This window comes from Guillardia theta (assembly GCF_000315625.1).
Source record: "Guillardia theta CCMP2712 unplaced genomic scaffold GUITHscaffold_93, whole genome shotgun sequence".
Lineage (NCBI taxonomy): Eukaryota > Cryptophyceae > Pyrenomonadales > Geminigeraceae > Guillardia > Guillardia theta.
The window spans coordinates 111322-122849 of NW_005434581.1; the positions used below are offsets into that span (position 1 = coordinate 111322).

General features: G+C 55.5%; 3 protein-coding genes across 3 annotated transcripts in view; all 3 read left to right on the plus strand.

Annotated features, from left to right (window-relative positions):
* Nucleotides 1-3151: 3151 nt before the first annotated feature.
* GUITHDRAFT_165437 (major intrinsic protein) lies at nucleotides 3152-4624 on the plus strand (the record flags this gene model as incomplete). The annotated part of the gene is made up of 11 exons (XM_005824514.1): nucleotides 3152-3207; nucleotides 3253-3364; nucleotides 3413-3474; nucleotides 3519-3605; nucleotides 3651-3820; nucleotides 3904-3982; nucleotides 4023-4102; nucleotides 4151-4219; nucleotides 4268-4318; nucleotides 4368-4443; nucleotides 4499-4624. Coding segments are annotated over 11 exons (935 nt in total), but the record flags the coding sequence as incomplete, so codon positions are not given.
* Nucleotides 4625-5785: 1161 nt separating this feature from the next.
* On the plus strand, nucleotides 5786-7987 carry GUITHDRAFT_116234 (hypothetical protein; the record flags this gene model as incomplete). Its single annotated transcript, XM_005824515.1, has 16 exons — nucleotides 5786-5852; nucleotides 5897-5957; nucleotides 6010-6079; nucleotides 6129-6197; nucleotides 6341-6379; nucleotides 6432-6524; nucleotides 6619-6708; nucleotides 6752-6805; nucleotides 7004-7048; nucleotides 7098-7130; nucleotides 7189-7233; nucleotides 7283-7325; nucleotides 7379-7463; nucleotides 7514-7568; nucleotides 7742-7786; nucleotides 7925-7987. 16 exons carry the CDS (start codon nucleotides 5786-5788, stop codon nucleotides 7985-7987), a joined length of 957 nt encoding a protein of 318 aa, XP_005824572.1.
* A 1734-nt stretch (nucleotides 7988-9721) lies between these two features.
* Nucleotides 9722-11528, plus strand: part of GUITHDRAFT_144871 (hypothetical protein) — a gene marked incomplete at both ends in the record, with an annotated part of 4257 nt that continues 2450 nt past the window's right edge. The window contains 12 exons of the mRNA XM_005824516.1: nucleotides 9722-9730; nucleotides 9780-9836; nucleotides 9891-9992; nucleotides 10044-10181; nucleotides 10229-10303; nucleotides 10324-10389; nucleotides 10430-10501; nucleotides 10547-10588; nucleotides 10637-10677; nucleotides 10732-11046; nucleotides 11169-11250; nucleotides 11318-11354. Of these exons, the coding sequence (XP_005824573.1) occupies nucleotides 9722-9730; nucleotides 9780-9836; nucleotides 9891-9992; nucleotides 10044-10181; nucleotides 10229-10303; nucleotides 10324-10389; nucleotides 10430-10501; nucleotides 10547-10588; nucleotides 10637-10677; nucleotides 10732-11046; nucleotides 11169-11250; nucleotides 11318-11354 (1036 nt within the window). The remainder of the gene's footprint in view (nucleotides 9731-9779; nucleotides 9837-9890; nucleotides 9993-10043; nucleotides 10182-10228; nucleotides 10304-10323; nucleotides 10390-10429; nucleotides 10502-10546; nucleotides 10589-10636; nucleotides 10678-10731; nucleotides 11047-11168; nucleotides 11251-11317; nucleotides 11355-11528) is intronic.

The window sequence follows — 11528 nt, forward strand, 5'->3', positions numbered from 1 at the left end:
TCCGTCGTGGTCTGTCCGTCCTCGTATCGTACGTGTCTCCTCCTCCTCCTCCTCCTCCTCCTCCTCCTCCTCCTCCTCCTCCTCCTCCTCCTCCTCCTCCTCCTCCTCCTCCTCCTCCTCCTCCTCCTCCTCCTCCTCTAACCAAAGGTTGACGCAGCTCTCCACATCATCAACCTCGCCATGTCCGGCTCGCCTTCTCCTTCCCCTTCCTCCTTGACTTGGGTGCAGATGGTTTCTCAGCGTCTACATCACGACCATGCAGCGAGCCTTCTTGGAGTACGACTCCTTCTTTCTTGAGGTTGGCACGACTTGCCCTCTCCTCCCCTCACCTCCCCTCAGGCCATGGCGCATTCCAGCAAAAGTACGCACGGAGACTAGCAGGTTTTCAACGAACTTTACATCAAGGATAAGAAGGATATCCCGGTACCTCCCTTGCTCCTCCCGCTACACAGCGTCTGCTAGCACCTCTTGCCTCCTCTGCCTCTACTCTCTCATGATATGACCTTCCTCCACTGCCCGTCGCACATAAAATCCATCAGGATCCATAAAGGGGCTGCATGGTGTCCGATCAGCGTGTACAAGTCCTGATATGCACCTTGGCGCATGGACGCTTCGAAGTCTTTCATCGACATTTCATGCAGAGATCTCCTCCTCATCGCGTCCGCCTTGGCCTGCATCCCGCCTGACGATCTCATGTTAGCGTGTCATGAAAACAACGGATTGCACGAGCAGGATTCGTGTGGACACGGAAGACAGCGAGGTAAAAGGACTGATGGCAGATGATTCGAAGTTGGAGCTTCGTTGATAGAAAGGCAGCAGGACCACGAGCAGTGAAGCTAACGTTAGCGCGAGTACGAGTAGAGGCAATGGAGCAAGAGTTGAAGCACTGGAACGGTGGAACACTGGAGCAAGAGCAGGGGGCAGGGGGCAGGGAGCAGGGAGCAGGGAGCAGGGAGCAGGGATCAGGGAACAGGGAGCAGGGAGCAGGGAGAGGGAGAAGGAGCAGGAGCAGGGAGCATGAGCACGAGCACGAGCACGAGCAGGAGCAAGAAATTGAGCTCTACGTCAACGTCGCGCATCGCATTTTCGGAATCAACGTCGGGGCAGGGGGTACTGATACAAACTTGGGGGGGGTAGGAGGTGACGAGGGTGAGGGTCACGGTTGGGGTAATTTCAGTAAATGAAGGGGTGGTTGACTATTGTATTGGGGTAGGGTAGTTTGATATGTCTCAGAGTAGGGTGGGGTGGGTCCGGCCCCATTTGGTGGTCAGGAAAAAAGTGGACTGATCCAACATGGCGGTTACGAAAATCGCTGCCGTTAAATGAATCCTGAAATCTTGACATGAATTTGGGAAATTTTAAATATAAAAGCAGATATTTGAAATACATTTGAGGTACTGAAAACTGCAAGAGAAACAAAAACATCAAACTTGACGTGCTGTCTATTTCCGTCATGTTCGCCACTGTGCGCGAGGTAAGAACAATGGCGATCTTGCTCCCCGGAACGAGTTGATTGCTCTTCTCCTCCTCCTCCTTCTCCTCCTCCTGTTGGTACTGCTTCTGAGTCTACCGTTACTGCTTCCGCTGCTTCTCTTTTGCCAGTGCTGCTTCTGCTCCTGCCATTTGTCTTCAGGGCTGCCGAAGATCATAAATTGACTCAGAGTACTTGTTTTGCTCCTCGCCTTCTTTCTCATGGTCCAATTTCGTCTACCTTTAGCCTCGGAGGCATCTGCTCCTTTTCCTCCTTTTCCTTGAGATCTGCTCTGTCTCCCGATTTCTGAGCTTTCAATCCCCTTCCCTTACTTCAAGGCTGCTGCTCTGGCGTGCTCCTCCCTCTTAATCTTGTCGCTTCCACTTGCCCTGCTTCTTAACACAAATCTGCTTCCTGTTCGGTGAAGGGGCTGCTCTTGCTCCTACCGTCCTTCTGCTTCAAGCAGATCCTCTGTTCTCAGTGACTCCTTGTTCCTCTACCCATTGAGCTGTTTGATTGCAGCAGTGCGTGAATTTTCTCCTTTGTTGACCTGCCTCAGTCCTTTGTCGTTACCGCATCAAGTTCATTTGGAAAATTACGCTGAGCAGTGTAAACAGGTGCAACGTCTCGTCAGTTCCACAACTGGATGCGATCCCAATGGAAACTATCACGACAGCGACATCTTCTTCGGCAACAATGATCCAAACAACAAGATTGCACAGTACATCCCTTCGCAAGAGTCCTGTGACTCAAGTGTTGGCTAACCTTTGATTCCAGAGCCGGCGTGAAGGTGGATGACTGGGGAGTGCTGAATGAGATGTTCGGAGGTCACTTTTCTGACTATCTTCGAAGCTGAGTGTTTTGAGAGTATCTTCCTTGTTTTCAGGTGTAGAGGATGATAGGTGCATCGCTTCCGATTCTTGAACTTAAGTCTGCACAAGCCCTGCAGCAAGTACCACCGTGAGTCCGACAAGCCTGCGCCGCCGCACGGCGTCACGCCGATCTCGAGTCATTAAAAAGTCCAACTTGACTCATCATGCCATCGACTGCAGAGTGACGGCCACCCATTCATACTGAGTACTGTGGCCGCCAGTGAGCCTTTGTCCGGAGTCCCGGTGGCACAGCGGCGGCCCTTGTCCAGCTCAGTGCCCGACCGTCGCCGGCGCGGCGTCGACTGGTCCGACCGTCTCGGATATCGGTTTACTCAAAGTTAAGTTAAGATCTCGGCCCCTCGGCGGATCATCGGACTCGGGACTCGATCGGCATATGAGTCTCGAGCCTAGTACTACTGACCCGGCGGGTCCGGCACGGCGGCGCAGCATGGCACTCGGCGCTGACTCGGCGGCGGGCTGGTATGGAAGGGGATGAGGCTCCCGGTCTCGGAAAGATGCGGCGCTCCGCATGGGATGGGATGTGGTGGCGGGAAGTGCAGGAAGGCCAAGAAGAGAAGAGGGAGAAGAGAGGGAGAGAGACAGAGAGGAGGGGAGGGTAGGAAGGAGGGTAGGAAGAGAGACAGATAGACAGAGAGATGGCGAGCAAGGAAGACAAGAAGGAGGGGGGGGGGGGGGGCATTGACGAAGGGAGGGTTGGATCGAGGCACACAACGATAATGTGAAGCTTGTGGCTTACAAGTGTCGGGCATGTTTGACTCCAGCGATGAAAGCTCGTCTGATAATGCTCAGATGTGGAGAAGCTGTGCTCTTGTCCTGCTCCTGCCCTGCCTCTCAACAGCTCTGGTAACTCGTTCCCTATCATACCTTCGCTCCTTGACATGGATGCAGATCCCACTCCCTTCGCTCTCAGTACGAGTCGATCGGGTTGCTCGGGCAGACTCTGGCAGCTTTACTACTTCGCATGCTCTGCATCGATTCTCGAATCGGTACAAGTTCGAAGGTGCAGCATGGCCAGTGAGAGCGAGGAGGAGATTTGATTGCATTGCAGACAAGGAGTCTATCCGAGCTTTGCGGGGTGGTTCATCCTATGCGCAAGATTTCTCTCCTCAGGTGCAAACTAGGACTCGAATCCTCTGCGTGACAAGGCTTTACAGCTTCCCAAAGCGCTGATGGCTGAGATGCTCGGCACCTGGATGATCGTCTTCTTGGGGACGGCTGCTGTCGCTACAGCCAACTTTGCGGTCGCTTGTGCGAGATAGTTGGTGAGGTCGCTGAAGCTGCTCCAGAAAGCTGAGATCGCTGGCCTGCTCGGCATCGCATGCTGCTGGGGGATCGCGGTGGCGGGAGCCGTGTCAGCATTCGCCAAAGTCTCAGGGTCGCACTTTAATCCAGCCATCTCCATCGCCCTCGCGTGGTACAAGGGAAAGTTCGGCACCCCTCTCACCATCCGCAGTCGGTATCATCTCCACCCCTCCCCTGACCCCCCTCTTTACTGCCTCCCTCCCCTGGACACCTCTCACCCTCGTCGCCGCCAATCAGGACATGGCTGCCTCTCTACATCCTCGCCCAGCTTGTCGGAGCTCTCTGCGCGTCGGGCTGTGTAGCTCTTCTGTACAAGGTAGGGGGACGTGAAGTTGGAGCGTCCTAAGTTTCTCCAGAGCTCGTTTGCAGCTCTTCCTCTCAGTGCAGCCCCGGCTGCGATGGGGTGTTACCCTTCCAGAGCCTTTGGATCTGCCGAGTGAGGGTGCGATGACAGCCTTGCTCGTCGTGACCAGCTCTCCTTCAGGACTTTTGCAGCTGAACTGCTCGGCACTGGCCTTCTCGCGTTCGGGGCAATCTCACTTCAGTCAGCATGGTGCTCCAGTCGTTGTGTTTGAACTCCCGTTGACTTGAACATCCTCAGGCAACTGGGAGCTTGGCTCGCCACCTTGATCGTCGTCTTCGCTCCTATCAGGTTCGAGGCCCCTCGCCCGACTCTCGGACCCTTCTTGACCTCTCTCCAGCGGCGCAAGTTTCAATCCTGCAAGAGAGCTTGGCCCTCGTATTGTGTCCATGCTCATGGGTTTCGACGCGAGCAAGGTCTGGATGATGGCTGCGAGTTTGACTGAGACCTGAATGCGAGCTCATCCACCAGGTTCTCACACCTTTCCTTCCCGTCTACATCCTGGGGCCCATTTTGGGCGCTGTCATCGGCGTGTGGGTCGCAAGTTCTGTAGCTAAGAATTAGAACCTCCGCCGCCCTTGTCAAGAAGTTCGGAAGTTCCATCGGCTCACCGTCAGTCTCAAGGTCGTGGCATAAAACTTAAATCAACTTTCATCAGCAGTGACACTGAGTCACGTCACGTGTGACTCGCTGTGACCATTGGCCGAACTTTGAACTCGGAGTTCTACCCGGCCCTGAATCCAATCCGATCGAGTACCGGCCGTGAGTGCTGGTGCCACGTTGACTCCGACTCGACTCGCGGTGACGGAGGCTCTGCACGGTCAAGTGTCACGGATGCCGCAGTGCCGTGCCCCGCTCGGAGTGCGCAGGCCCCGGGCGGCCCGCCGCGGGTCCCGGCGCCGGCCCGCAGTCACTGAGTCACGGGGCCCCATTGCCTTTGAAGTGGTGGCGGCGGCCCGGGGCCCCGCGGGCCGACCATAGCGTTGTCGAGTCACTGAGTCAGACCGTCCCGGGCCACCGGGGCCCGCCGCCCCGGCGGAGCCGCTGAGGGCCGCCGGGTTGGTCGCCGCCGGACTCAGTTCACTGCTTCACAGTCATGACTTTGAATTGAATTTTTCGGAGTTCCGAGCGCGGGGGTCGCCAGTTCAGAGTCGGGCCCTGGCCGACCGTTTGGCAGGCCCGGGCCGGGCTCCAGTCAGTGATGGCCGTACGCCACGTCACCTTCCGAGGCGGACTACTTCTTAAAATATAGTTGGTCCTCTATAGTACAAGTATTATAATATATTGGTTTTACTAGGTACAGATTAAAACTCCATCCACCCCTCCTTCGGTAGAATTCCACGATACTCAAGTATCTAAAATCTTTTATAAAGCTACCAAGGAGTTTTACATTTTAAAACTGTCTCCACCTGCCCACCCGATGCGTGCAAGTCCTCCTCGACCCCCTCCCTCTCTCCCCCTTCTACTCTCTGTCTCTCCCCTCCTCTTTCCTTCGCTCCTTCCCCCCAACATACGGGAGATCTGGTCACAGTTTCCCCTGCCTCGCTCTGATGCTTTGTTCTCAGCATTCTGCTCTCCTCCGCGCTCTTCCCAACATCAATGGTTCTTTCCTCCCCTGCGTTTGATCGCCACTCCCCTCCTCACATGAAAACAATCAGCAAGATCACTTCTATGAGATCTCCCTCACCATATTCTGCTTCACACGCTGGCCTGCACAGTGACAATGGGGTCTACCAGGTGGCTACCAACATTCTTGTCATGCGCGGGAAACATCTGCTCGTTCTCTCACTCGTGGCCCTCGTCCTCTTCTTTCCGAGTGTCAACTGTAAGTCCCGTGGCGTGTGAACGTCCGTTGAGCAGTCATATCAGGCAAGAAGAAGGAGAAGAAGGCCAAGGCTGCCGTGAGCTTGAGTCCGGCGAAGCTTTCCAAGTGAGACGGTTCCTGTGAGGAGGAGGGGAGGGTGAGGTGGTCGTGTCGTCAGATACATCAAATGCGATGGGTGCAAGATCATGGCAGACAACCTGTACAGACACGCTATGGATCTGCTCAAGGTCATGAAGGAGCGAGGTCGCAAGTAGCTTCCGCTCACAGTGGTTGCAGGAGAAGGGAGGCCGGGAGAAGATGGGAGAGGAGCCGATCCTGGAACTGCTGGAACAGATCTGCGATCAGGTCTGTTGTCGACGAGGGACGGAAGAGGGAAGGAGCAAAGGAGGGAGGGCGAGGGAGAGAGGGTAGGGAATGGGGAAAGGGAGGGAGCAGAGGAGCGAGGGAGGGGAGAATTTAAACTTCTGGCTTATATTCACTCGTGGCAGGGGGAGGCGAAGGGCGAGTGGCTCAACGCTTACGATGTGGTTAGTCTCTCACTGCTTGCGTGCGGCCTCTTCTGATGCTGGTGGGGGGCAGGTTGGGAAGAAAGGAAAGATCTCTCTGCAGAAGCAGGACGGTTTCCAGTCCTGCGGCCCTGAGTGCCATGCGCTTGTGTCGGTCTGCGAGCAGGTAAAGGAGAGGAGGCAGCTGGCAGGATCATGGATGATTGAAGGAGAGGACGAGAAGAGGAGGGGAGGAGGAAGAGGGTGTATGGCTCATACAGGTGAAGGTGAGAAGCGAAGCGGGAGAGTCGGACATCGCGGAGAAGATCTACCGAGGACATCACATCGCGTCCGCTGAAGCTTTCTCGGAGGTGAGCATCAGCTGATGGTGCGTGAGGTGACCAGCTGGTGTAGGCGATCTGTAAGAAGATGACCACGTCCTGCAAGGAGCCGCTGCCGAAGCTCAAGGTAGAGATAACGGGGAGAGACCGAGGGAGACTGAGTGAGAAGAGAGGGAGCAAGCAAGGATAAGCAGAGATAGGTAGACGAAGGCGAGGCGAGGCGAGGCGAGGTGAGGCGAGGAGGGCAGGAAGGCGAGGACAAGGGAAAAGGGCGAGCGAGCAGGTTGAGATCGGCCAGTGGGTGATCATGACGAGTATGAGGTAGGATCCGCGAATCGACGAGCCTTTCAATGCCATCGACTCCAAGAAGGTGAGGGAGGGAGCGGGTGCGTCTGTCCCATGGGTTGACCTCCTTGCAGTGGGAGGCGATGAAGATGCAGAAGATGATGAAGGTGAGGGAGGAGGAGGCAGAGTCTGAGCTCCTTCGTTCCTTACCTTGTCTCCTCACAGGGAATGGGCATGAAGGGAACCATGTACGACCGGGACTCACTCAAGGTCTGAGGAGGCGGAGCGTCCGACAGAGTTGCTGATCAGCAGCGGGCAGGACATGATGGAGGAGAATGGGATGGACATGCCTCCTCCTAAAGGTGAAACTGCCGCAACTGTCCACTGATTGGCCCCGCATGATCCCATGCGGCAGAAGCTGACGACGAGGAAGAGGATGAGGAGGAGGACGAGCAGCCCAAGAAAGAGAAGAAGAAGGCTCCAAAGAAGCAGCCGAACGGGTAATGGAGGAAGGGATTGGAAACTTTGACGTACCTGACTATCCTGGCAGAGTTGTCGAGCAGGTGTTGGACGGCGTCTACACCGTCCTTGACACCATGTCGGAGGTGGCATCCTCCTCCCCCTTCCCTCGCCATGCCCTGCCCTCCACCACCACACCACCACAACCTCCACCCCCTCCTGCTCTACGTTCCTCCTCCTCCTTGGACCCTCCATCCTTCACGCACTCTCTCGGCTTATGGCTTGTATGTATTGCTTGCACTTACTGTTCTACCTGCAGTGGGCTGACACCCTAACGGGCTACGCCATCGACTCCGTGAAGCAGGTGAGGGCGAGGCGAGAGGACGGAATACAGGAAGGCGCAGACAGACAGTGGAAGAGGGGGGATGGGAGGAGGTGGCGGCGGCGGTGGTTGTGGACGAGGAGGAGGAGGTAGTAGCATGTAATGAGACTTTCCTCTCAGGTGATGGGCGTTTCTTCATCACCGGACAAGCACGACATGGACATGGAGGATGCTGAGCTGTAACCCCATGAATGATTTTGGTCTCCTTCGTGCCTTCTCCCGCCTCCTCCAACCCTTAGCTCGCATCAACCACCAATTGCTCCTCTTCCCTGCGCATTCCCAAGCTATCCCAGCCCCGACTGACCTTCATTTGAATTCCCCATCCTCCGTCCGCCGTTGTTCTCGACTTGCGAATCGTCACTCCTTTCTATTCGTTGAACGGGAAGGCGAGCAGTAGGGGTCGTCGTCGTTATCGTTGTCTTCATCTCCCTCTCCTCATCTTGCCTGTCATGTTAGTCGTTCCTCTCATATCATGCTCTACCTTCAGACCTCTTCATATACTTCGGTCGAGTCTCCCGTCCTCCGCCCCCCAAACTCCATCGTCAGTTTTGTCCCCCGAAGGAATGACCACCCCTACTTTAATGGTTCAATATACCGGTAGTGGAATGCTTCCTACTTTACTCGGTTTCCGGACTACCCCCTACGCCTCCCTACGCTACTACCCCTTGAAAAGGTGTACAAGGGTGATTTTTATTTTTTTTTATTAGTTGGGGCACCAGAGGGGTGGGTGGGTCAAGGGGTACTGACAGTTGTGGTGGGGGGTGAGGAAATGGAAGAACTCGTAGGAGGGGGTGGGGAGGGATAGTCACGTCAAGGCTAGGCTTCAGACCGGGTACATTTTCCCTGAAAAATGGATACAAACCAGGGGTAGTACAAAATGCCTGGAATAGGGTAGGGTCATGTTTGCCTTGCGGGTGGTTTTTATCTACTAAAGACCCTTGTGTCTGGAGTCACCTCATAGGTGCAAAAAAATCCAGGGGGTAGGGGGTAGAACCCTACCCCTGAATTGCCATTAAAATTATCTTCTAGTGTGGGGTGATTTTCGTTTGAGTAAAGGGGTAGGCGGATGAATTTACTAGGTAGGGTTGCCACGAGTGAGTGGGTGGGGGGTAGGGTGGGGGTTGCATTGCAAGGACATGGGAGGAAGCGAGGAAATGGAACAGGACAGGTCGGATGGGAGACGAGGACGAGGACGAGGATAAAGAGGAGGAAGCGGACGATGAAGAGCGGAGAAGAGGAAGGGAGAAGAGCGAAGAAAGAGCGAGAAGAGGAGAGGGAACGAGAAACTTGAGAGAATTAGGTTGGTGAAGCAGAGGAAGGGGAAAGTGAAAAAAACAGGAGAGAGCGCGAGGGAACGGAAGATAAGGATGATAGGAGGATACTTCACGTTGGAGGATGAAGAGGATAATGAGGACGAGGGAATGGAATCGCCGAGCACAGTAGATGCAGCGGGAGGATCCGACGAAAGGCAGGGGACGATTGCATCTACTGATCTGCTCAAAGGATCGGGATGAGGTAGGATGAGGAACGATGAATGGAAGCCGATGCTCAAAGCACACGATTGGTTGCTCGTTAGTTTCATGACGGACAAATGCATGCTATGCGACGCCTTCACCGAGTTTGAACTCCATCTCAACCTGTAGAATGATTGTGTAGCATAGTACAGCCAGGGACAGGGAAGGCAAAGAAATTCGTCTCGTCTGACCCACTCCAATCCGCTCTATATGATTATCTTGACTGATATTTGTGGGCAAGGTGGAAAGGGCAACAATTCGATTCGAATAGACGAGGAGGGAGGAGGGCAAATGTCGGAGAAGGAAGGGAAGACATGACAGGAGTATGCCAGTGGATACAAGAAGAATGCTTGAATTCGCTGCTTGACTTGGTTGCGGGAAGTCGGCGACAAAGAATCTGATGATGGAGCTGGTGAGGATCCTCTCTTCCACAAGATAGATGTCAAGTGAGCTTGCTTCAGGTGCGAGATGCTATTCGCCGCCTGCGATTGGGCTTCCTCCAGACCCTCTTCATCAAGGTGACTTCGATTGCTCCCCCTTGCTCCTGCAGGCTTGTGAGCTCTTGCATGCAGTGGTTCGGTCTGGTAAGCTACTCGGGGGATGAGAACGGGAAGGAGGTGGGGAATTCGCCGGAAGAACCAACGGAGAACTCAATTCTCAAGGAGAATTTGGCTGTAAGTTTGTTTGAGAGGAAGCTTGCGATGCATGCTAAATGGCTGTTTCAGGATCTGCGAGCTGAGAATGCAAAGCTCAAACTCAAGGTGGACAAACTCGCGAGGATCGTGACGATGAGGAGGATGAGCGAGAACGATTCGCAAACTGTCAATCAGGATCAGCTTCTGGCCCTCGCCAGGAACGCCATGGTAGGACAAGCTTGCTATGGCTGAGACGTGCGCTGAGAGTCGAGCAGGCGCGGGAGCGGGAGGATGCGACTCTGCACAAGCTTGTCGATACGATCGTTCAGTCAGCGTATCATCTCCTCATGGTCTGCTGCTTGACTGGTAGCCGCGGAGGATAACAGCTCTGCAGGCCCAGCGGATCTCTGTGTTTGTACAGGATGACGTGAACCAGGTGAGACCGAGGCGATAGTTCACCCCCTGACCAGCTGCAGGAGCTCTGGCTGGCTGCCTCCGATGATGCGGTCGGGCTGCGGATCCCCAACAACAAGGGCGTGGCTGGCATGGTGAGCTTGTCCAGCCCTCGTCCGCACCTGATGAGTTCCCCTCAGGTCGCACGGACGATGCAACCCATCAACATCCCCGACTGCCAGGTGCAGCTCCTGCTGCGCTCCTCTCCTCCCTCCTCACGATCCGTCCAGCAATCTTCGCTCTTCGACCCTGCAGCTGACCAGATGACCGGGTAAGCCTCGTCCTCCTTCAAATCGCGCCGGTGACTTGGGAGGATTCGCTCCAGGTTTGTGACGAAGACGATGATCTGTGTTCCCATCACGTGGAACGGGTATTACCTCATCGGAGTTTTCCAAGCTTTGAACAAGCAAGACAATGTGAGGAGGAGGGGAAACAGGCAGAGGGCCAGGGAAGGCGAGGGAGGCAGAACGAGGGATGGGGGGCTGGGAGGGCCAGGGAGAGGACAGGAGGGCGTACAAGCTGGACTGGCAGCACTGAGAGTAGGCGAGCAGGAGGGAAACATTATCCCGTTCACCGAGTACGACATGGATATGCTGAACATCCTCTCGAAGGTCGCTGCAACTCGCTCCTACCTCCTCCGGTGACATCCAGGTGGGCAGGAGCTGGCGGGTGGGCTGAGGAGGAAGGCAGTGGAGTTCACATTCGATCGTGTGCTGGGTGAGGCTCGTGGAGATGAGGAGGCGAGCGATCATCGCTGAGCAGGACGAGCGGCATCCTCCCTGTCGGAGGAAGACAAACGCCAGGCCTCCTTCTTGCAGAGTTTCTACCAGTCTCCTTCCCGTGTGTGAGTGACGTGGTGGTGGTGGAGGAGGAGGAGGAGGAGGAGAAGTGAGGACCCTGACTGGGCGCAGGGACATGCGCCGGGGATCCTCTACAGAGACGGAGAAGGTCAAGGAAAGCATCACGAGTAAGGCCGAGCATACATTCGACCTCCACATCTCCTTTCCCTCCTCCTCCTCCTCCTCTCCCCCCCCCTCCTCCTCTCAGACAAGGAACGGGAAGAGGACGAGCAACACGCCAGAACCCCAGGATGGAACCGCTTCTCGCCGATGAGCAGGAGGC